At 62.8% G+C, this 24,224-nt stretch overlaps 1 protein-coding gene across 4 annotated transcripts; it reads right to left on the bottom strand.

Annotated features, from left to right (window-relative positions):
• Window positions 1–5,367: 5,367 nt before the first annotated feature.
• SPART (spartin) lies at window positions 5,368–22,289 on the bottom strand. 4 transcript variants are annotated; one of them, XM_036011180.1, is made up of 9 exons: window positions 22,165–22,289; window positions 16,316–17,129; window positions 14,930–15,127; window positions 11,227–11,394; window positions 9,584–9,707; window positions 7,347–7,541; window positions 6,880–7,038; window positions 6,697–6,787; window positions 5,368–6,161 (listed from the first exon to the last, which is right to left on the bottom strand). In XM_036011180.1, the coding sequence occupies exons 2-9, from the start codon at window positions 17,126–17,128 to the stop codon at window positions 5,888–5,890; spliced, it is 2,022 nt and encodes a 673-aa protein (XP_035867073.1). In that variant the 5' UTR covers window position 17,129; window positions 22,165–22,289; the 3' UTR covers window positions 5,368–5,887. The 4 variants fall into 4 exon arrangements, with proteins under 4 accessions (XP_035867073.1, XP_035867074.1, XP_028382617.1 ...); XM_036011181.1 differs by lacking the exon at window positions 22,165–22,289 and adding an exon at window positions 22,008–22,028; XM_028526816.2 differs by lacking the exon at window positions 22,165–22,289 and adding an exon at window positions 21,866–21,998.
• Window positions 22,290–24,224: the final 1,935 nt, after the last annotated feature.

Genomic DNA, 24,224 nt, shown 5'->3' with positions numbered 1-24,224 from the left:
CCGTTTTCCAGTCTGAAGACTCCCCGGCCGGTCTTCCCCGGCAACCCCAGCTGCGCTCCCGTCCCACGGTCATCACGGCCTCGCTCCCCCCTGCGGGCCACCCCAGGGAGCCCAGAGGGCGAGTTTGGGACCCCCTGCGGCCGGCGGCGTTTTCTGGGAACGAGAGACTTCAGGGAAGGCCCTCCGACCCGTCCTGTTGAAACGCCACCTTCACCACCAGGGGGAGCCCACGTCCCCGGCCTTGACCCGGGGACAATTTTGGGAAGACGGCAGCAGTGACTCTGCCATCTCTGCAGTGGCCTCTCCCTGGCCTGGCCCTTCCTGTCACTTGTGGCTGTGGGATTCCTGCTCTGGGGACGCATCCTCCTGGCAGCCTGGAGCCACAGGAGCTGTGGATGGTCACTGTGACCCGCAGTCCCCGAGGGCCCCCGGCGTCCACACCAGCAGGGTGCGTGAGTCTCCCTGGCACCTGCAGGTGACCGAGGCCTGGCCAGCCTCCGAGGGTGGGCGCTCACCTGGGAGGCGCAGGTGAGAGCGCCCAGGTGCACCCAGCCGGCCGCACAGCTGCACGTAGGAGAGGCCGCGCGCCCGCAGCCCCTGAGCTGCAGGCTGTGTGGGGCTGCGGCGACCAGAACGGTGGAGTGCCGTCGTGGCAGCGACAGTGGGAGGGGCGACAGGGAGCCGGCCTGCGGGGGGACAGTGTGGTTATGGACCATAAACTGAAATGAGAGTCATCATCACCAGCATCACGCCCACCGTCGCCTCGGCTGACGCTGCTCCGGGCCTCCGCCCCTGTCAGAAAGGGGCCCTGTTTCCGCCCATCACGCCGCGCTCCCGGGTCGGCTCGCCGAGGAGAGAACCTCCTCCACCTCCCGTAACCTTTCCCTCTGTAGCCACGTCCGGCCGTCCGCACCCGAGGGGCAGCTGATGGCGGCCCTGTGGGGCCCGCGTGTCCTCACTAGGGGGCGCACTCCCTGCGTGGCCCAGGTCCCGGGAGCATGACCGGTTCTGCCTGCAACTGAAGGGAGGAGGCAATCCCGGCTGGGCTCCCCGATGCGGCCGCACAGTGGGGGTGCTCATGGATGCCTCCCCCCGAGACCCAGGTCCGTCTAAGACATAAGCGGGGGGCAGAGGAAGCTCCTCGCAGCCTTGGGACAGGGCAGCGTTCCCTCATCTGGCTTCCGCAGAGCGCGGAAAGAGAGGGAGCGTTTCATTTATCATAAAAGCTACTGATCCTTCTTGTTCGCGGCTTCGCCGAGGACAGGAGACGTGCAAAGGGACTGCAGACCCCGGGGCCCACCCGCACACCCACAACACGCTCACTGGGCCTCAGTGTTCGGCCGAGCCTGGCCTCCCGGGAAAGGCCCCCTGCCTGCCCTCGCCCGCGCTGGAGCCCCGCGCACCAGGGTTTCCTCCCTTCGCAGGCAGAACCCCACCGCTTCCCAGACTATGTTCAGGCCGCACGCCGTCTCCCAGCACCGGCGGACCCCTCCCTACGGCCCGCACGGCAGGAGGAGGTGCCTGCCTCCGACCCGCCGGCCTGGCCTGCGGCGGGAGTCTGCGCAATGCACCGACGTCCCCTGCGCATTGTAAAGGTAAGGGCACCCGGGTACGTGTGCGCGCACGCGTGTGTGCGCCACTCATCACGCCCCTGCGTCCGACACCACAGCCAAAGCCCGGGTGAGCGCGTCGGAGCCGCGCCCCGCACCCAGAAGCTAAGACGTCAAGGCCGGGGCTTGAGTTGAACAGGAAACGGGCACTACTTTATCACCGGCTAAGGGGGGGGCGGGGATGGGTCCCCGGCCCGCCGCGGAGGCTTCCTAGCCCGCGGACGTTTGGACTTGTAAGCCGAGCACACACGGGAGCAGGCTCGATGCTCGGAAATATCCGCTTTCAGCGCCTCCGCGATAAATTATGGCTGAGGCCGCCGGAAAGCGATACTGCGCCCGGCGCTCGGGTTCCGTGGGTGTAACCCGAGGTGCCACGGGCGCCGGGGCGGAGTCGGAACCGCACAGGAGCCGCGGATAAAAACACTCACGCAGAGCGTGGCTGCCGGTCCCTCTGTTGGTTGCTTCATTCGAGCCGCGCGATGGCCCCGTTATTAACGATGCCTCGTTCACCGCGATCCAATTAAAAATAGCGCGAGGACAACACAGAGCCACCCGCCGTGACTTCAGGACCAGTTCTATCTCCAGGCCAGGCTGTCCTCGGAGTTGGGGCCACGCTGAGGACCGTCCAGACACAGCCCGAGGCCGCCCGCTGCGGCGAGAAGGGTCACGGTCACGGCCGCGATCCCGGCGTCTGCGCGCTGGTCCCGACATGTCTGCGTTAGTGCCACCCCGTCCCCGCCCACCTCCAAGGGGCAAGATGCGCGCCCTCGCCTCTGCCTCCCCGGGGCGTCTCCCGTCCTTGCACTCCATGCAAGAAGCTGGGCAGACAGCATGGCCGCCGTTCGCGGAAGGATCGTCCGTTTCCCCATCCCGGTCCGGGTGCTGGGAGTGGCCCTCAGGGGTCAGCACAGAGGTACTGGCTACGCACGTCTATGGGATGCGACTCTCAGAGAGGCACACTGGATGCACGATTGCCCCATTCGGTGTCTGTTTACCAACGTAGTTTTAGAAAACGGGTAATTTATGGGAAAAAAAACTCTAGAAACCGACAGCAAAACTTTGTAACAAAATAAACTGTGGAACGGCTCGCGAGGAAAATGCTGCAGCTAAGGAAAGTCTCCGACTTAGAGAGTGGGATTTGAAAGGCAGAGGGCGGGCCTGCAAACTTGGGGACTCGCTCTCTCGGGGGAGCTTTTCAGCATGGAGCGCTCTGGGATCCTTTGGGTAGAAAACTAACAGGTGCCCATTAGGCTGCCGGTGGGTTTAACGTCCGAGAGCCACCCACACCTGTAGGCAGTATCTCGTTCGTAGCATTTCCAGGAATCGGCTCGATGAACAGCAACTGAAGATTCACCGCGTACAGCGTGATGTGTAAGAGATGCTAAAGACAGCCACTGCTTTCAAAGAGCACACCGCGTCACTGAGAAGTGTCGTTTGGGAGAATTCTTGTCAGGGTGTGAGTCGTGTGTCGTGCCAAACCCCGCGTTTCCACTTCTGTGCTCACCCAGAAGCCGGGCGCGGGGAGCAGGTGCCCCCCGCCTTTATTCTCAGCCCTGGTGGCCTCCTCCCTCCTCCCCAGCAGAGGGGGGGCAGGGGGCGAGGGAGCAGGGGACGGGAGAGGGGCAGCCACGGATTACATATTCCTGCAAATCCGTGAGATCCACACCGACATCAAAGCTTTGGAAACACCAAAAAGCACGAGCTGATGGTTTTTTCCCTGGCTTCTTTGTACAGTCTCCTGCTCCTTTGGGTCAGGAGGGTCAAGAATCTTCTCCACTGCTAATTCTGCTTCCAGGTCACTACACTTCCAACCTCAAGTTAAAAAAGAAAACAAACAAAAACACTAAAATTAAAAAAACACACACACACAAAACCCACCACCTCTGGCCTGCAGCATCCAGGACGGACCGCGGGCACTGCCTCCGCGGTCCCCGGCCCAGGCCACAGGTGTGCGAGCTGCGCAGCCTCCATGACTCCTGGGTGAGTCACGGCAATGCAGCCCACGTGCGTGCGTGCGTGGGCGGGAGGAACACCAGACCTGCAGGGCATTTACAAGTTTATTTGAGCCGAACAGACAATGGCCAGGAAGCAAAATCTCCACAGACAGAAAGCGCTCCGTAAAATGGTGGTTTCACTGCTCGTTTAATGCATCGGCCTCCGAGGGGGTGACGCTGGGGGGCGGGGGCGGCGCTGGGGGGCGGGGACACGCTGGGGGTTGGTGCACGCGAAATCCGCAGCTGTCAGTTGGGGGTCGGGAAGCAGAGCTGGGAAACCTCCGAGACTCGGCAACAAGTAACAGGAGCTGCGTGCCGTCCCATGGGCGGGACAGGAACAGCGACAGCGCATATTCACAGTGCGGAGTGCCGGTGCGTGGGCTAAGGCGACAGTGAGGGTCTGGGGCCTGCGCCGCTGGGCGCCTGTGCCCGCAGGGGTCGGGGAGGAAGAGACCACTCTGACATCCCCCGGGGTGTGATCCTGGAGGGGCTCCGTGAAGGTGAAAGGGGACCTCCGACAGGGGAGGCACAGGCCGGGGGCAGGGCTGCTGCCAGGACGCGCCTTTAGTGACGGGTCTTCCTGCTCAGACCGCCCCCTGCGGCCACGCTGGTCTCTGGGCTTGCAGGTCCCACCACGCAGGCCTCCCCTGGGCTGGGCAGGCGGAGCGCGTGGCCCCTTCTTCCTTCACAAAACACGCGCGTGCAGTTGAATTCCAGCACAGACGTCGCATTCACCGAGAGGCGGCCTGGCCGTTAAATCTGAAAGGCCACGCCCAGCCGAGCGCAGAGTGGAGGAGCACAGCGCGGAGGGGCACAGCAGCCACCCCCGGCGCCTGGGGACCAGCCCGGTCTCGTCGCCCTCTGGCCCGAGCTCACTCTGCAAACTCTCGGCCCCGCCGTGTGTCATCCCAGCTCTGACACGAGGCCGAGAGTGGCTGGGAGCTCCTCACCGAGTGTCTTTCCCTTGTAACCCAGGAACCTGGCCTCGGGGAAAGACCCCACCAGTGCCGCGTGTTCCTGAGATGCTCCCCGGGCGGGAGTGTCTGAGCCCAAGGAGCTCGGACAGCTCGTCCACCAAGTGCCTCGCTGGGGCGGGGCCACGTGAGCTGCAATATGAGCTCAGTAGCAGGTTCAAAACCACCCGAGCACGGACGACGAGGAACACCAACGGCAGCTCTGAAAGCCGGTGAACGGGAGTGCAAAGCCACAGGCGTCTGCCCGCCCGCATGCTGCTGGTTGGCGGGGCTGCGGGGGCCCTGCCTGCCCCCCAGGTGCACTGGCAGTGCGCCCCCACCACCCACGGGCCCAGCCCGGCGCCTTCTCGCTCTGTACGTTGACTATGAATAAGAGCTTTTCTTTCCAATAATCTGTTTATTAGTTTTTTAATACATAAAATTCCAATGACTGAACTCCAAAATAAAAATATATTTACCACCCATAAACTTAATACTGTTTATATTTGTTCTTTTTTTAATATATATTTGTTCTTTACAAAATGTTAGCCTTTTGGAAAAACTTACAGGAGTAGACAAGGTAAATGATTTCTTACAGTGCTTTTGGTCCGATTAAGCCAATTAACGATCACTTTGAGTGTTAATGCCAACTACACCGCCACACCTCCCAGACCCCCCCACGCCAACCCCGTTCTACGCCCGGCAGACGCCGGCAGCTGCCTGTGCTCGCGTGGAGTCGGAGAGGCCGCTCGTCTCGCCTGCACTGGAGAGGGGAGCACCCAGGTACCGCTGCGGAAATCCATCTTGTCGTTCACGGTTAGTCCATTCCCTGTTCTGAAAAACTGTTTTAAACATTATACTTGAGAATTCTTTTAGTTTAGGAATATACTGTTCACTTCAGTGACGTCCTGTGATCCTGACAGGCGCGCCCCAAACTTCACAGTTAGTGCAAAAAGAGGAAACGGTATCTTAAGTCATTCCTTCCTGGTACAAGTAAAACTGAGGTTACTGAATGCTGAATTGTATGTAAATATATAATAATCTCCTACTTTGCTTTCTGAAAGAGAGCAAATACAAAAATAGTTTAGTTCCAGGTTTAATGAGGGCACGTGTTGTTATCAGCCTTGTTTTAACTGCAAAGCCTTAGCCACATGTAGCGAAAAAATAAACTCACTGAGAATGCAAGAGCGTATTTCTAAAGGCCACATGAAAGAATTCCGACTCTTCTCCCTGCAGACGCTCACGGGACAGCCGCCGGGAAACGGAGGCACTGGGACCTGGCTCACCCCGGGCGCCCCGCTCTTGCCGCCACTGCCGCCACCCACGGGTGTCACGGGCCCTTCTTCCGGGCCTCACTCCCCTCCCCGTCCTCCGTGGGTGCGTCCTTCCCCACTTTCCGGCTCGCCGGCGCGCCCCCCTTGGGGGCGCCCCCCTGGGAGGGGTCGGCCACCCGGTATTCCTCCAGGAGGGTCTGCCCGGTCTCCTTGGCCGTCTTCTTCACCATCGCTTTGATGCCCAGGTTGTCCAGGTTGTAGGCGGCCACGCCCACGTTGATGGCGGAGTCCACCGCGTCGTGCGTGGCTTCCCCCGCGGTGTGTCCGTACCTGCCGAGGGAAGGTGGGCACGAGCTCGGGGAAAGGGCACACGCGAGTGCGTGCACGCCCACGCACACACACACACACACTGCGGTCTGTCTCCGGAGTCCTGCCCAGTCACGCGGTCGGCATGTTATCCCTGAGAGCGGAATCTGGAGCGATACCCCCCCCCGCCCCACGAACCACGGGGACATGGGAGAGAACGGGGTCGCACTGCACTGGGCCCGCGCCTTCTCCCCGGGCCAGAGCGGCGCGGGAAGCGGACCAGGCCGGCCGCGGCCAGTGTGGGGGGGACTGTGTGCACGCGCAGAGGAACCAACGGGAACTGCAGGGGCCGCGGCTCACAGCCGCGAGTCCCTTCCACCCCCCCCCCCCCCGCACCGCCCCCCCACCCCCGCACACGAGGCCGAGGGTCCCAGGAAAACGGCGAGTGAAGGCAGTCACCAGACCCTCAATGAAAACCACCGGCGGCCAACGTAACCGCCCTGGGTCGCACAAACGAAGGCAGCCCGCGGTTTCGCACTGAGACGGGAGCCCGACTTACTTGTGCCGGACGGTCTGCACCGTCTCCGCGGACACGCTGCTGACGATGCACTTGGCCGCGCACTCCAGCCCCTGCCAGACCGTGGAGAACCCTGCGGACACGGTGAAGGGTGAAGGGTGGAGGGTGAGGGCCCGTGGCGCTCGGCCCCGGGCCCGGGCGGTGAGGTGGCCGCCCCGACGCTACCTTGGACGCTGCTGGCGGCCACGACCAGGGCCCCGTCCAGCGGGGACTTGCCGTCCCGGTCCTTCCGCAGCGACTCCGGGACGAGCTTGGCCCCGTGCTTCCTCACGTGCGGGGCCAGCTCCTTCCCCACGCAGGAGGCGACGGTGCACACGCCGTCCACTGACGCGCCGTTAAAAAAAACAAACAGAAACAAAATCAGTTAAAAGCGCATTCCTGCCTCAATTCCCCGCTGCGAGCCAGCCGCATCCTCACGCGGGCGCCCCGGCGGCCGGCAGGGCAGCTGCAGGCGGGTGCTGCTGGCGGGGGCCTGGGGCCTGCGCAGCCCCCTGCGAGCCCACGTGAAGCTGCCGCGTCGGGTTCTCTGCTCTCACGGTCGGACCTCGCGGAGGGAGCTCACAGACTACCCTGCACTAAGGGGTCCCGCTCCGTTCACCCGAAAAGCGGCCGAGGCACCGGAGGTACATTACCCAGGAACTGGCTGACTTTGGCCGCCCCCCCGGTGGCCTGCTTGGCGATGTGCAGGCCCCGGCTCACGGCGGGGCTCACTTCCACCGGCTTCTCTTCCGGCTGAATCCGCTCCCGCAGTTTGGAGGCACCTTTCTGGATGGCCTTGCCCGTGAACTCGGCCCCTTTGACGAGGCCCCAGCTCACCCAGGAAGCGCCTGTGAAAAGGAAACGCCAGAGTGTGCACAACGCTGCAGGCTGACCTTACCCTCACACCCTTGCACAACTAGCCAGCCAGCGGGAAGAAGGCCCGGCTGTTCCCACACCCGACTCCACGCGCCCCGTGACCTCCCTGGCCCCTCTGCCCTCCCGGTCCCCTCTGCCCGAAGGAGCGCTCGCGACTTCCCCTGAGCGACTTCAGCTTGAACGCAGCACGGGCGCCCGGGAAAGGGTGCCGTGTGCCCCTGAGCCTCTGACCTGCGGGCACCGCCCGCCGCCCCCCACAGCGCTCACAGCGCTCCGACGGACTCGGGCTGGGGGCCCCGCTCCTGCCGCCCTGCGCCAGGCACCGCATCCCCCGCCCCCCCGCAGCGTCCCTCCGGGCAACAGACACGGAGACGCTGACCGGCACCCAGAGTCTCCGCCGGACGCAGCGGGGCAGAGCGCGTGCCTGCTGCTGCTGGTGGTCTCAGGGCACAAGGCGGGGGTCCCGCGCCCCCCAATCCCGAACCCTGGCCTCTGGCTCTCGGCACCTCTTAGCTCCCAACAGCAGCCTGCGTGGCAGAGGCGTGAGCACCCGAGGGTGCACGGGGACAGGAGGTCGGGAGGGAAGGACACTGGGAGGCCCAGACGGTGGCGTACCCAGTCCCACGCGGGTGGGCGCTGACCCCCCGCCCCTTTGCCTGGGTCTTCTGGCCGCGGGGAGGCAGAGGAGCCAACGGAGGGACAGGAAGTCGGGTGGCGGGTGTCTCTGGTGGGAGGGCCCCCGGGGCACACGGGGCAGAAGCAGGAAGGAGGTGGGGGAAGACAAGACCCCTGAGGAGGAGAGGGGCGCCCCTGACGGGGGCGTCACCTGCCCCCGGGACCGCTGACCACATGGAAGCTGGACACGGGGAACGCTGCGGGTCGCCCTCCCCGGCTCTGGGGCGGGGCTCCCGCGCCACGACCTCAGCCCACGCACGGGGAGCGGAGGGTCTGGGCGGGGGGGACGAGCCTCACCTGCCAACCTGACAACGCTGGCCAGGCTGAGCGCCCAGTGGGACCCATCAGAACAGTGAATGCGCCTCCCCCACCCCTCTGCCGGGCCAGCGTGTCTGCCTGAGGCCCCTGCGCTGTCCCCCGGCCCGGCCCCCCGCAGCCAGGCGGGCGGGTGCAGCCACGAGCCCCACGACCCCGGGGCAGGAGGCGTCGAGTCAAACAGCAGCCAGTGGGGTCACAGGCGAGAAGGTCTGAGAGCGTGAAAACCAGCTGTAGGTGCAGGGGCGGGGCCAAAACCCCGGAGGAGGAGCGAGAGAGGGCGGGAGAGGGCCAGAGGCTGAGGGCCAGCCCGCCACATTCCCGCCCCCGAGTGTGCGCCCTGCACACGCAGATGTGCGGGCCGGGGCGTGTTCTGCACACAAGCAGCTGCCAGGCAGCAGCGAACGGCGGCTGAACCAGCCCGACCGGCCCCCACTCGCCGACCCCCCTCCTCCCCCCAGAGCAGCCTCCCCCGAGACTGCCCATGGCGGCCCCCCGGGGGACCGGCCCTGGGACACACGGCCCGGGAGCAGCCGCCTGCGGCTGGGGCAGGGCCTCGCACCTCTGCGCAGAGCCCGTGAGGGTGAGGCGCCCGCGGCCTGGGCCGATCGGGCTCGGCTCCCTGGAGCCCCTCTTCCGCACCCCGCGCCCCTCCCCTGTGATGGCCGCCCCGAGGACCCGGGAGCCGGTGGTCTCCGCGCCACCCCGACGCACCGAGGAGCCAACATTCGATCAGAGGTCGGGTGGGCCAACGGCGCCACTGGGAGGGGTGTCTGGGGCGTCCAGCCGTTAGGGTGCAGGGGGAGGAGTCAGCAGACCCTGAGGACCCTTCCGGAATCTCCACGAGCCCCCCCCACGGTGAGCTGCCCCGCGGACGCTCCAGACCCTGGAGGAGCCTCCGCAGAGCCCACGGACATCCCGGCAGGGGGCGCTCTCCAGAGACCTCTGAAGGCCGGGCCAGCCCCGCGCGGTCGGGGCCCGGGGCCGCCGCAGGGGAGGAGCACCCGGCCGCCGGCCTACCCACCCGTCAGGATGCTCTGGGCCACCTTCTCGCTCCACTCGGGCAGCTCCTTCGCCTCCTCTCCCGGGACGGGCTGGCAGGGCACCATGTGGCTCAGACTGACCTCCTCGCTGGAAGCACCTCCGGCCTGAGGGGCAAGCACACGTGAGGACGTGAGCCGGTGGAGCGGCAGGGAGAGGACAAACTGTCGGCCTTACGCAGCGACACGTGACGTGGCAGACGAACAGAACTCGTCTCCAGCCCAGCCGGCCAGCGGCCACTCACGGCACCGGGCACCGCGTGCCTCGGCGCCCTCGGGCGGGCGGGCGGCCTCCGGTCTCACGCGCCCCTCCCCCCCGGGCGAGTGAGGCTCCCGCGCCCACCGCGCCCCCCATGCAGCGCCCAGCACGCCGTGTCTGCACCGGCGCCTCCCGTCCCTGAGCCGAGCGGGAGCCCCGCGCACCCCGTCACCCCGGGACACGGGCGCAGTCAGGGAGGAGGGTGCACCCGGATGAACCGCGCCCGGCAGGAACCAAGTCACAGGGAAAAGACCCCATGCCGCGCCCCCGCCTTCCCGCTGGGACAGAGAGGGGGGCACGGAGGCCCCGGCACCTGCCGACCCGCAGCTGCCCCCCCGACACCCCGCTGCCAGCACAGAGCACTGGAACCCCAGACGTAAAACACTGGAAGCCAAACCGGAGCTTCCGCGCAGGGAACAGCCGCTCCGGGGAAACCCAGACGCAGCGTGAGCACCCACTGGGCGCGGCCGGGCGCCCCCCGCGGACCACGACCACGAGCGGCCGCTGCCCTCGCTGTGGACTCGCGCACGCACCTCCTTTCTTCCTGCACACGCCCCTCCGCACCGCCCTCCTGCCGAGGGTCCCCCCACCTGCCGTCCTGCGGCCAGCCCTCCCCCGTCCGCCGGGGCTCATCCCGGACCCCGGGCCCCCGCCGGGGTCTCTCCCCCAAGGGCCCCGCATGGGCCACACGCACGGGCCGGGCCGGGCCGGCCGTCAGAGGGAAGGCGCCGCCCAGCTCTGCATGCAGCCTGCGCCCCTCCGTCCGGTCGGGGGCTGCACTGGACGGACACTCTGCCCGTCTGTCCGTCCATCCGTCCGTCCTCCCCACCAGGCCGTCCGACCCTCCTGAGAAGAGGTGCTCAGTTCCCGCTCCCCCGGCCGCCCCGAGTCCCAGCCCTCAGGGACGTGCACTGACTCGGACCCGGACCTGCTGCCCGGGGCGCCCCCCACGCCCGGAGCCCGGGAGACGGACGAAGAAGAAAGAGCAACCGGCCGGGGGTCCTCCGAGCCCAGCGGCCCTGGCGACCACTTGCGCTGCAACAGGCAGAAAGACGGCAGCACTTGGGACAACCACGTCCCGCCCCCGACAATCTCGGTGCACGGGGGAGGGGAGACGCCACGAAACAGAAACAGGTGCATCGTTAACGCAACAGGAAAATCTCAAAAACGGGAAAGTGTCTTCCCCCCAAAAAGTGGAGCCCTTTAAGACGCTTCCGGTGACGACGGCCGGGAGAGGGGAGAGCGGAGGCTGCCGGTGATGGCTGTCCGCCGGTGCTGCGCCACGGGTGGGGGACCCTGGGAGTCCCTGACCCGGGCGGGCGACGGGCACCTTCCGGCAGTGGGCAGGGCCCCCCCCCCATGGCTCACCTTTTTACCCTGCTTCCCTTTGGGCCGAAAGTCCTGGCCGCCCTGGTCCCTCGAAGGGCCCCGGCGTCTCCCCTCGGGGCCGCTGGCGTCCTTCTGCGGCTCGGCGGGGCCCCAGGCGCGGCCGGGGGTCTGGAGCCCATCCTCTCCCTCCGCCCGGCCCCAGCTCACCTGGGGGGAGAGCGCGGGGGTCAGGCCGACTCCCCAGTGACCGCCCGCGCCCCGGTGCCTCGGCCCGACGCCAGCGTCCGCGGTCCCACTGCGCACACACCCCCCCCTTCCGTCCGACCCACCCCCCAGCCCCCAACCTCCGGGCTACCGAAGCCAAAGCTCAGGAGGAGCTGACACGGGAGAGAAGGCTCACGGCGGACACACACACGAGAGTAACTGACTTTAAGGGCCATCGGCTAAACCCAAGTGCGGCTTGACCACTCGGCACTGCTGGGAGGCTCACTGCGGGGCTCTTGCACTCAATACTGAAGGCGTTCTCCCGGCACCCACCTGCGAGGGAGCGCTCCAGGGTGACAACGGTGACAACGGTCAGGGTCGCAGCTGCAATTACCTTGTGCTCACAGCTGGGGGGGCGAGGGGGGGGGCTGGGACCACAGGGCCCAGGAAAACGACACGCAACCGAAAAACAAACTCAAGGAGAAGTGAGCGTCTGACTGGAGAGCTGGCTGATGTCCCCCCTGCCCCACAGGGAGTGGCGGGGGCGGGGCCCCAGGGCTGAGCCCCTGAAGGCCCCCTCGCCCCGCCAGTGCACCCGGGCAGACAGGGGCCCGAGGCTCCCACCCGCGCTGGCCTCTGCGGGTGCAGGACATGCCCTCCCTCGGGGGCCGTGGGTGCTGTTACCCGAGACCAGACGCCAGCGCGACTGGCCCCCCGCCACGTCACGCACACACGCACACACACACACACACACGCAGACGCGGGGGCCGCCCTCCCTGAGCTGGGGCTCGCGCCCGTGACCTTTGCTCCCAGAAACACAGGCACGGGTTCAAAGTGCGCTCTCCTTCTGAGAGAGGGAACGAGCCTGTCTGACCTGCAGTCGAAGGGAGCCACCGTGGACCCTTGGACCTCACGGGCGGCGGCGGGTCGCTCCCTGCGGCTGCTGCTCGCCAGATGGCCCGGCTGGCGGGGCAGGGGCGGGGAATGCTGGGCTCCCCTCTGCCCTCGACCACTTCCAACCACAGCTGAAGGTCAGACGGCCACCCCTGCGAGCCGCCGGACGCCTGCCTGAACAGAACCCCTGACACTGAGTGCAGACAAATGCCACGTGGAGAGCGGCAGGGGGGGCGGCGGCTGAGAACAGGCGGGCCCCCACTCCCCTGCACCCGGCTGTGCCTGTGAGCGCCGGGGCAGACACCCTCAGGGCGAGACAGAGGGCTGCCGGGACCCTGCACGCTCTCCAGGGGCTGCAGACTGGCTCACCCACACCCCCCCGCCCCCCGAGCTCCCAGCAAGGGGACAGCGGCTTAAGGAGGACCAGGGGCGCACAGGGAGGACACGGGGACACAGGTGTCCGGCTTCGGAGCGAGGGCCGGAGGGGCAGCTCTCTCCCGACAGAGTGCCAGCTGCGCCCCGTTCCTTTGCTGACCTCCCACGGTGGGCACCCCATCTGAGTCTCCCTTAACCTGAGCAGCACCCGTCCTGCCCCGCCCAGGGCATGCACCCCGCCCCCGTCAGCAGCAGCTGCTCCGCAGAAGCAGACCCGCACCGCAGGCTCCCCTGACATCTCTGAAGGGCCCACACCACCCCCCAAACAAGTAGCAACGGCCGCTGCGTGCCCGGCTGCACCCGCTCAGGGGCCCTGAGCCCGGCACCGGTGGCCGCCGGCCTCAGTCTGCAGCACGGCCTCCCCGGGCCCCCCCCAGGCCAGGCCCGGGCAGCTCCCACCAGGCGGCCCTGGGCTGAGCAGCGGACTTCGGCAAGGACCGGAGCCCCCCACCGCCAGAACCAACACACCTACACCTGGTGGCTGGCCTGGCTTCAGACCACCCCCGGGCACCTGCCAACCAACACCACACGCACCACACCAAGCAGTGGGTGCAGCAGGCACCAGCGGCCAGGTGCAAGGAGTCCTGCTCTGCAGGGTCACCTCCTGCCCAAAAGCTTGTCTGCTGTCCTCATGGCCACTCCTCAGGGCCACTCCTCCCGGCCGGTCAGCTGAGGGTCCCCCTGCCCCACTCACGTGCTAACAGCAGTCGGGGCTCAACAGCACACCTGGCTCAGGTGACGGGGAGCTAACGAGGCCCAAACGAGGGGACAGAGCAGCAGGGCCCAGGTGGAAGAGAAGGACCCAACTCCAGGAGAAGAACCATACGGAATGGGGACAAGCCACCTCCTGGACACGGAGGCGAAAACACGGGTGGCAGGGATGCTCGGGGCCTCAGTGACAACTTCCCCCCGGAGGACAGGAAGCGTTGACAAGGAGGCAGGCGCGGTGAAAGGACGGGGGGGTGGGGGCCGCCATGGGGGGCACAGGGGCCAGGGAGCATGGGAGGGAGGACGAGGCTGAGGAAGTGACGGCCAGAAACCACCGGGGGACAAGGCCCGAAAGCCCAGGAGGCACAGCGAGTCCCACCCAAGACGCACCCAAGAAGACCGCACCGAGACACGCTGGGACTGAACTGCCAGAGGCTAGAGGCCAGCGGAACCTCAGAGCAGCCGGAGAAAAGCAGTCCATCACCTAGACTGTACAACTGTCAGCTGGTTTCTCAGCAGACACATTTCCGAGAGAGGGGGCTGGGGGGGGGCGTGAAATGTTCTCGGTGGTGAAAAGCGGGAGCCGGTGGCCAGGACCGCTCCACCCAGCAAAGCGGCCGTGCGGCGCCCGGCCAGGGACCCAGAGCTCCCCAACGAGAGCAAGCGGGAAGAGCGCCCTGGAAACCAGCGCTGCACGGAGTGTGGGAACATCCTCTTGAAAAAGAAGAAAAACTAAAATACGAGCACGAAAACATCGCAAAGAAAAAATGCTCACTGGCACATCGCTACAGCAGCGGGCGGACCCGCAGGAAAGGCAGGTCGGAGACCCCGAGGATCCCGGGACCCCCCGCAGGAACCGCGGGACGCAGGCCGGCACACACACAACAGACGTTACAAACGGTTACGAGACAAGCAGGGAGGGGCTGCGTGCGAGGGGCAGGGACTTCAGATGAGTCTGAACGTGAGTGCCCTTCCACGGAGGAGCTCCGTGCCCTGGGCGCCTGGCGCAGGCCCACGACCCCGGGACGAGAACGTGTGTCTGAGAAATGGACAAGTGGGGGCTGACACGGACTCTCAGACCCCAATCGCGCTCCGCAGACAGTGTCCAGCGTGCACCTGGTGCCTCCCCGTCACCGGGGAGGCCGGCCCAGCCGCGTGGTCTGCATGGGGGACTTACCTTCACCGACACCCCTCCGCCCACCTCGCACCCACCGGGTCCCCTCGGCCAGGAGCTCCCACAGCCTCGAGGTGGCACGGGGCCACCCTCCAGCCCCTGCTTGACTCCCACTCCCGTCACCCATTCGCAGCTGCACCCGCCCTGCGAGCACCAGGTCGCCTGCTGCCCCGCTTCCCGCCGCCGTCCCCCGTCGCTGGCCCGCACCCTCGCAGACCCGGGTCTGGACCTTGCTGTCGGCAGCGAGGGAGACAGTGAGCAGAGCAGGAGCGAGGCTCCCCCCCCCCGCCTCCCCCCCCCTCCCCAAGGCACCCCCTGAGGGGTCACCTGGAGCCGGAGGTCGGACATCTGCCTCAGCAGGTCCTCGAAGAGCTCCCGGTCATCCTCGGGCAGCTCGGAGGACAGGACGACGCCCACGAAGCAGCCGGCCGCCTGCAGCATGGTGTCCGGGAACATGTAGGCCCCGGCGGTGCACTTGAGGACGGGCGACCGATCGGGAACCAGAGGGTACAGCCAGTCGCAGACCTGCAGGGGTTGGTCCGACAAACAACAGTCAGTGCGCAGCCCTAGGCGATCACCGAGGTGTCTCCAGGCACCTGAAACTGCTCTCCCAGGAAACGGGCACGCCGAGGGCTGGAGGCACCCCACCGGGCCCCAGAGAACACTCAGCACCCGCAGGCCCCCGGCGGAAACTGGGCCCTCGCTGCCTTCTCGCCCCATAAACCACAAGCAGCCCCTCTGCTAAATTAGGTGCCCCCGCTCCGCTGGTCGCAGAGCCGCACCGCCCTCGGCCTCTGAGCGCCCACCGGGAACCGGGAACCGGATCGAGCCTGCCGCCGCCGGCACACAGCGGCAGAGGCAAGTCCGGGCTCTCTTCGCCGGCCGACTGCACACCCCTGGTGGCAATGAGTCAGGTCACACCGGTGTCGGGCGCCCAACAGGCACCTACTGACTCCATCTCCCCAAGTCCTCGGGGTCGGTGAGCGTGGAGGTTTATGTGAGGACATCGCCACGCTGCCCACTGACCACCCAAGACCCACGGGCAGGGCGCAGGCCAGAGCACGCCACCCAGCGTGTTGCGGGTTCGCCAGTGCGGACCCTGGGAAGGCCGACGCCTACATAGCAGGGCTCCTGGGAGCTCCCGGGCTCAGTCTGCGCCCCAGCCCCCCACGCCCCGCATTCGGGGAGAAGCCCACACCCTTCCCACCCTCCCGCAGCCCAGGCCCCGCCCAGGTCCCTACTCCCACTGTTCCGATGCCGCTCAATTGCCACATCAGCGGGAACCGTCGGCACCCGGCAGCTGCCTCACAGCCCCGGTCAGTACCCCTCCTCTCCTGCCCTGGCCAGGCAGCTGGGTTGCCTGGAGCATTGCTGTCCTGTACCCCAGAAGGTGGTGGGTTCGATCCCCGGTCAGGGCGTGTACTGGAGGCAACCAACTGATGTTTCCCTCTCCCTCTCTCCCCACCTTCCTCCCTCTCAAATCAATAAGCATGTCCTCAGGGGAAGGTGAAAAAAAGAAAAAATAAAAAGGAAGTCTATCAAACACAAACATGTACTTTTGAAGCCCATAAATTCCTGGAGTGTATTTACAGAGGAACCAGAACTTAGAATGACCCTTCGCAGTTACTGCCTCAGACACATCGGAAATACTACAGAACAAAAATGACATTTTGCGGCCACGCCTCCAAGCAGGTGACGTCCCCCTCGGCTTACCTGAAGGAACGCGGGAGGGCGGTTCAGGACGGTGTCCAGGGAACTATCCAGGAACCGCACGATGCGGAGGTACCCAGGGTAGGAGGGCGCACTGACCTCCCCCGCGGGGTTCACGAAGAAGATCTGCACCCCGTTCGGGATCAGAATCAGCTCGTCGGCGTCCAGCCCTAAGGTCTCGAGGGGCGGCGGCTGGGAATGATTCCTGTAGAAGTCCTCCCCCACGGAGGAGACCTCCCCCGACGCCGTCCCGTAGGACACGGTGTAGTGGCCCTCGGCCGCCTGGGGCGAGTACGCGGGCGGCGCCTCCGCCAGGTGGCTCTGGGCGGGTGCGCGCAGGGGAGCGGCGGGCGGCGCCCCGGCGCCAGAAGCGCTTCCATTCACTGCGGTGGCAGGCGCAGGGGCGGAGCCGAAGGCCGGAGGCTCCCGGCGCTTCTCCGAGGACGAGGAGGCGTCTTTCGGTGGGAACTCCGGGCACAACTTGGGCACCTCCTGCAGGTCACCCCGCAGGGGCGTGGCAAGGCCCTTCTCCAGGATCTCCAGCCTGGTGCGCACGTTCTGCAGCGTCTCCCTCATTTTCTGCTGCATCTGCCGCGCCGATTCCCACCCGGGCCCCGCGCCACCGGGGTCCGTGGGGCACACGCTGATCCCTCTGAGCAGGTGGCCTATTCCTTGCTTATAGTGGCTCTTGGCCTCTTCCTTCTGACCTAACTCGTCCGTCGTCAGCCCTTTGTTGACGAAGAAAAAGGCCTTCTCGTAGGCTTCCTTGATGATCTTAATTTCGGCAGGTTCTCCATTTTTCGGCTCTTGCTCCATTCTGCAAGACAGGTAATTACCTTTCATTATCTTACTTAACCATTTGCTTGCTTATCGTGACTTTCTCTGCCTGAATACCCTGCAAGGGACCAGCAGCCCTGCTCGCGGGGTTCCACACCCCATTCCCCACCGAATTCCCCGGCCTACTGCTAGGGCCGCCGCCCAAAAGGCACCGAATATGCATGAGCTCAGCGGGTGAGTGGACATTGTTGCTCAGTCCCGAATAGCGTTTAAATCCAAAACAGAAGAGAGAAAGGCAAACTACAACCACCAAGTGACTTTCCCGTTCCAGTTTCTAATGAGAAATAAGAGCTTCCTACCATGCACCTGTAAGGTGGGAACCAAAGAGTGTCCTTCTAAAACTCGTGATATAAACACAGGTCGCGCTCAGCTACTTAAAAGCGAGGGTGAGCCGCCCGCTGGAGATGACAGAAATGAGAGAAACACCCGGAGGAAGCCCCCGAGCCATCCCACCCCCGCTCAGAGGGGCCGGCGACCCGTGGGCAGTCGGCCCCACCCCTCCCACAGGTCCAACGCGGGTACTGAAACGGCACAACTGTTCTCTTCTGAGAAAAGGGCATCAGCAGCTGCTTCACACGATGACACATGTAGCTGGCGTGTGAAAATCAACACGCTCTTCCCCCGGGGAGAGGGCCCTGAAACCGCGGCGGCAGGACGACCCGTGGGTCAGAGGGCCCGAGGGGAACAGCGGCCGGCCAGCCCTTTGCTCGCCCTGCCCCCCACAGTGAGGACAGCGCAGGCGCAGACGCTTTGGAAGCGGCAGTTCCTACGAAAGCTCACCGCACCCGCACCCGCACCCCACCGACCGGCAACCCCCCGCGGCGGCGTGCAACCGGGAGAAATGAGTGGACACACGCACCAGAACAGGTACAGCGACAGTCACAGCGACTTTACTCACGGAGGCCAAGAACTCGGACCAACCCAGGTGCCCACCCACAGGAGAAGGGACCAGGAGCGGTGTGTGTATTCCTGCAATGCACTAACCCACAGGAACTGAAAAGTAAGGACATAAGCCGAGGCCTGCCACTCTCCCGATCTCTCCAAGTCCCGGAGCAAAGGCAGCCAGAGACAGAAGACCTCACGCTGAGGCTACGTAATGCATGAGTGGCCCTGCCCACGGGAGGCCGGGAAACAGGCGCCGCTGGCGTCTGATGACGGAAATAGGAACAGAGCCCGCAGGTGGTGGGTCTGGGTTTGCAGGGGACACGAGGGGGCCGCACTGTATGTGGAAGTGATCAGCGTGATTGCATGTGTAAACGATGCTTAGGCTGTAAGTTTAAGATCAGTGCGCTATGTACACTGTGTGTTATCCCTGAAGGCAAGGGTACAGGGGGGGAGGAGCTGGGAAAAGGCGACAGACAGACAGACAGACAGACAGACGAGTGGTGACTCACAAACCAGACCAGAGACGGCAGCAGCCGAGGCCAGCCGTCGGAGAGGGAACGCGGGGAGGGCGGGGCGCCGCACGTCACGTGACCTGCCGGAGGCGTGTGCGGAAGGGGCGGCACCCAATCCCCGGGGCGCAGGGAGCAGAAGTAGGGCTGGAAATAAAGGGCGGATTACAGCCAAGGTCCGCGTTCAGACCCCGGGCTCTCTCCCACACCCAGCACCTGGACACCACTTCTCTCCGCCCCGAAGGAAGATCGGGTGGGGCAATTCGAGAGCAAAAGTGAACTGTCTTCGGACAGGGCACTACCAGGCATGGAGGCGGGTGACCGCCACGGGTGGGGCAATTCGAGGGCAAAAGTGAACTGTCTTCGGACAGGGCACTACCAGGCATGGAGGCGGGTGACCGCCAGAAGCCGGAGGGTTCAATGAAAAACGGCAGGCCGAACACCCAGACCCCGCGCCTCCTCTCCCCGGCCTGGGAGTCGCGGCAGCTGGCACCTCTCCAGCAAGAACACTGGTGGCCCCCCGGAGGGAAGCCCCCAGGACGGTGACCCCCTCTCCTCTCCCCCAGGGCCACTCGGGCAGCCACCTCCAGAGCGCGGGAGACGCCGCGGCTGCCCCGCTCCCCCCGAGTCCCTCCAGCGGGCCTGCTGCCGCCCCGATCTTACACGCGGGACAGCGCCGAGGGCCACAGAACAGGCGAATGTCTGGTGATAAGAAAAACCGAGAGCAGTGCCATTTGGTCGGCAGGGACGACACGCTTAGTGTGCGGCTGCGCCGGTGCCAAGGGAAGGAGCTCTCCCTGTCCAGCGACAGGGCCGGGTTTCATTGGGCAACGCTACCATCTCATTAAGGCAGATTCCCGCTAAGCTCTTCCTCTCAAAGTTAGTGATTATATCAAAATCCATCGGCCATTACGCTGTTCTGACCAACTAGCACCACTTCTAATAACTCAATCCAGGAGGAATACAATTTGTAGAGTTAAAGTCATAAGAATGTTTAAAACTAGCTTCAGCCCTGGCTGGTGTGGCTCAATGGCCTGTAAACAAAGGATCGCCAGTTCAATTCCCAGTCAGGGCACATGTGTGGGTTGCAAGCCAGGACCCCAGTAGGGGGCGCATGAGAGGCAACCACACATTGATGTTTCGGTCTTTCTCACTCCCTTCCCCTCTCTAAAAATAAAAATAAATCTTAAGAGACAAACCTAGCTTTGACTTATACATGTATTTTTATTAAAAAGGTGTATGGCAGAGAACAGAAGCTTTCAAGCATAAACAAATTAAACTAAGGTAATTTGGGGGCAGGGGGCTAAAAATCAAAGTACAACTTCAAGAAATAGGAACCAGGTAAAACTCACGCTCGTTTAAAATTGGTGGTGACGGAGTACAACCGCAACACTGCACCCCTTCGGGCACAGTTAACAGTGACGTCCGAGTTTACGCCACGTCAACGTCAATACGTGGGGAAACGTGGAAGCATGACGTAAAATGCTGTAAGTCAACCTGAACACGTGCGAGGGGACAGCTTTCCAAAACATGTGGGGGGTCCCCCGCGCATATCAAGCGGCCGCCGTAGCGCCCTTCGCTGATCTGCACTGCAAACGGAAACACACAGCGTCTCTGACCCCTGGAAGGCACCTCAACTCACTCCCTTCCATGACGTTCTTCTGTGCTCAGCACTGCTCTGAGCTTCTCTGAACTTTTAAACCCCTGGGAGTCTGCATCTGGCTTAGAAAACGTTTTACAGACACTGAGCCCAAGGGCAGAGCCGGTCAAGGGAGAAGACGTTCACCGAGTCGGGCTCCATCACCAGTGGACAAGGAAAGGGTGGAACGTCCAACTGCAAAGACAAAGCTCTCCCTTTACTCCGCCTCCCAGGGAGCAGAATGAGAGACGGCTGAAGGAAACTTGGGGTGCCGTGGTAGGGCTGGAAGGCTTGAACTTGGTTCAAATCAAGCCTCCACAGGGAGCACTTGAAGGCCGAGGGCAGGCATGTAGCTGCCTTGAATCACAAATCAAAACCTGATTCCAGATACCGGTGCGGCCATTTAAGTTATTCTTTAAACTATCTGATAAAAGGAGTGAAATGCAGCTTCGAATAGCTGCGTGTGCAGCACGCGCGCTTTAAAAGATTCAGGAGTGCCGTCGAATTCTGAAACTGAACAGCTGGCCACTTGAGTCAGTCCCGTGAACACTATAGTAACAGCCATCCGAAGGTCACCGTGAGAAGCAGTCTGTAATAATTGCAGAGTGTATCTCCCTACAGCTCGCAGAAGTTGCTCTAACGCCCTTTCCGGTCTTTATTAAAAATTAAAAAACAAACAAACAAAAAAACCTGAGCAGGCACTTCCCAAATTAATTTCCTCCCCGGGCTTCCACCCACTGTGGCCGGCCCCGTAAGCTACACAATTAAGAGAAAAGCTTGCAGTTTCAAACGGGTTTCTTATAAAGTCGCTCGCTGAGGTCTGTTACTAGAAAAGTAGAGCGTTACCTCTTTATTATTGGGGACACGCTTCCATTGCTTTTGCTAGTGCTTTTGGAAATATCAAAGAAAAACTGCTGCGTGCTTACATATTAAGGCCATTATTTCAGAGGCCACAAGGATCTTCTACACAAATTCTTTCCATTACAACACAGAATTGCCAACCTGACCGGTCCTCCCGGGACAGAGCAAAGCAATCCCTGACGACGGGGGCGGGGGCGGGGCCGGCGCTCGGCAGCGCAGACACCACGCGTCCCCCTCCAGGCGCATTCCAAGAAAAACCTGTTCCAGACCCAGAAATCAGGACGGAGGCCGGTCCCCCGCGGCGCTTCGCCCCTAACGAACTGGAAAAACGTGCTCGAAAGACTAAGGCCGCGCCCCCCACTCCCAGCGCCGTGGCTGCATTCCGCCGGCCGTTTCCTAAACAGAAGGCGCGGACCTTCCCCGAGCTTCAAGCACGGGGGAGGATGAGATCCCCGAGACTTTCGAAGCCAACGGCGGAGGAGCGGCAGCAGAAGAGGCCGCAGATTGCTCGCGTAAGCCGCCACCCCACGACCCGAGGGAGGAATGGGCCGAGTCTCCATCCTCACAGTTAATTGGGGGAGGTGGGGTGTGGAGCGCGGAGGTTCGTAACTTCCTATTCGCTTTCGAAAGCCCCCCCTTCACTGAAGAGTTCACCTCCAAGTTTGGATAAAGGCCCCCCACCCCCGCCTTCCTGCCCCGTCCCACGTCCCAGGTCCTGCGTCCGCCCCGCCCCGACAGGTCCCAGGGCCCGGGCCGCACCAGCCGGTCCGCGCTCGCGGGGGCCCGCCCAGGGGGGAAGGCGCCCCGCCGCCCGCCTGCCACCTGTGCCCGCCGGACTTCAGGCGCTTCCGCGCCGCCCGCAAAGCTCCCCGCGGGGCCGCCGCGGCCCGGAGGCCGGCTTCCCCGAGTGCGGCGCGGCTGCGCAGCGCCCCCAAACCCGCGCCGAGTTCCCGGCGCGCCAGACTCACAAAGCGCTCTCAGCCGCGAGCTCCCGAGCGCGCACGTCACGCAGCCGCCACGCCCCGCCCATCCCGTGGCCCCCGCTCCGCTCGGGGTCAGCGCGCACACGTGACGCCCACGGCCTGGCCTGATCCTTGCCGGCCCAGCCCAGGGATGTACACTGCCACCTCGTAAATACTGTTTGGGGAGACGTCAGTCCCGGGGTCACCGTAAAACCGCTGGGGGTTGAAAAGGAGCGAGGACGGAAGGTCCAGAGAGAAGAAAGAGAACCAGCGGCTCGGTGCGCACCCCGGTCGGGGTCCCCCCGAGGCCAAGTCCAAAGCCCGAAGCCCACGCGCCTGCGCACTCTCTGGCTCCCCCGTGGCCCCTGGGCGGCTGGAGGGCGGAGGCCGGCGTGGTGGGCGGTGAGAGCTGACAACTAGAGGGAGCCCTGGGCTCGGCGCGCGCCGGGGAACACAGGCCGAGTCCTCCACTGTTCTGGAACGCGACCTTTGTGACCTCTGCAGCCGGAGACACCCACTCCGGGAGGCCACGTACCCTGGTAGACACGTGTGTGCTAAAAGTCTGTAGCAATACGGTTAAAAAAAACGTTACATTCCTCACCGCTAAGGATAAACAGCAATTGTGCTAATACCGCTGATGATTATGGAAGGCTACAAGCTACCAGGGGAAATCAAAGTGACCATACTCTACTTTTCTTCGAAAGTTCTTTGAAATTAGTAAAACACAGTAGAAGAGAGATTTTTAAAAGATCTTATTTATTTTTAAGAGGGAAGGGAAGGAGAAAGAGGAGATTAAACATCAATGTGGGTTGCTGGGGGTCATGGCCTGCAACCCAGGCATGTACCCTGACTGGGAATCGAACCTGCGAAATTTTGGTTCGCAGCCGGTGCTCAGTCTACTGAATTACACCAGCCAGGGCTAGAAGGGAGATTTTTACACTCCGGAATAGACCTGCCTGAGCACATTACATGCATAATAAGCACGTGAACGGAGCACCCAAACTAGCTGAGTGACTTGGTTCAAAGATGGCAGTGACTTAATTCCGATGAATTATTATTCCTCTCAATCAAAGTAATGGGCCCTGGCTGAGTAGCTCAGTGGAATTGAGCGCGGGCTGTGAACCAGGCATCGCGGGTTCGATTCCCAGTCAGGGTAACTGCCTGGGTTGCAGGCTGTGACCCTTGCAGCCGCATCATTGATGTTTCCTCTCTCTCTCTCTCTCTCTCTCTCTCTCCCTTCCCTTCCCTCTCCAAAAATAAATAAATAAAATCTTAAAAAAATAAAAAAAGTAATGGAATGGTACTGTTGGATGACGACTGGGGAAGGCTTTTACTTCAAAAGTAAGGACTTTTGGTCGTCCTCACAAATCTCAGGTTAACAATCATCCAAAGAGAAAAACCTGTTAGGGAGGTATATATACATTAACACAGAAGTTTTAAATGATTTTGCTCTTATACCCCTAAAAAAAAACTCTGACAAACTGACTGTGTATCTCTTCCCTCATTTTCTAGTTGATCAATAGACTTTCACCTGACACAACACAGTTCCAAGGGATGCAAACTGCCTTACTGCACATTGACATTCTAACACAAAAGCACGTGACTCTTAAATGTAGCCATTCTGGGCAGTCTGACATCCATCATCGGGTTTGCAAACTGGCACTATTAACAAGCTCTTCTTTACTAAGAAGTTGTACATGATTTCTTTTCTTCTTGAATTCATGTTTCCATATCACTTTCATGAGTTTTATCCCTAAGTAATATTCTTGATTCTGGAAAGTCTTTTATTGGCCACTACTTTGAATTAGAAGTATATAAATTTAATCTAATTTTAAAATTTTGCAAGTCCCTTAAAGATTACAGTTGTTTAAAACATAAAATTTCTATGCACAATATCATCCTATGCGCAGAAAACCCGACATTTACTGCAAAGCCGCTACAACCAAGTCCGTCAAGGTTTCAGGGGCAAAGACCGATGCATAAAACAATGTTATTTCTATCCACTTAAACTCCAAATGTGGAGTCTTTCATTGACAATACTATAAAGAATGAAATACTTGGGCATAAATTTAACAAAGTAAGTGCAAGACCCGTACACCAAAAGCGATGAAACGCCGTGGAGAGGGTTTACAGCAGACCTACTCGAGTGGAAAGCCCTTCCATGGTCGTGGGGCATTGCTCTGATGGCCGCCGCCCTCAGATTCGTCGACAGAGGCAAC

This window comes from Phyllostomus discolor, chromosome 11, assembly GCF_004126475.2.
Source record: "Phyllostomus discolor isolate MPI-MPIP mPhyDis1 chromosome 11, mPhyDis1.pri.v3, whole genome shotgun sequence".
NCBI classification, from domain to species: Eukaryota; Metazoa; Chordata; class Mammalia; order Chiroptera; family Phyllostomidae; genus Phyllostomus; species Phyllostomus discolor.
This window is presented reverse-complemented; position numbering and strand designations above follow the sequence as displayed.

Excerpts from the sequence above, each read along its gene's own strand:
- SPART (XM_036011180.1), bottom strand. The coding sequence starts at position 17,128 with ATGGAGCAAGAGCCGAAAAATGGAGAACCTGCCGAAATTAAGATCATC. Across the intron at positions 15,128-16,315 it reads GCCCTCCCGCGTTCCTTCAG|GTCTGCGACTGGCTGTACCC; the intron begins GTAAGCCGAGGG and ends CAACCCCTGCAG. Across the intron at positions 11,395-14,929 it reads TGTCCGACCTCCGGCTCCAG|GTGAGCTGGGGCCGGGCGGA; the intron begins GTGACCCCTCAG and ends CTCTCCCCCCAG.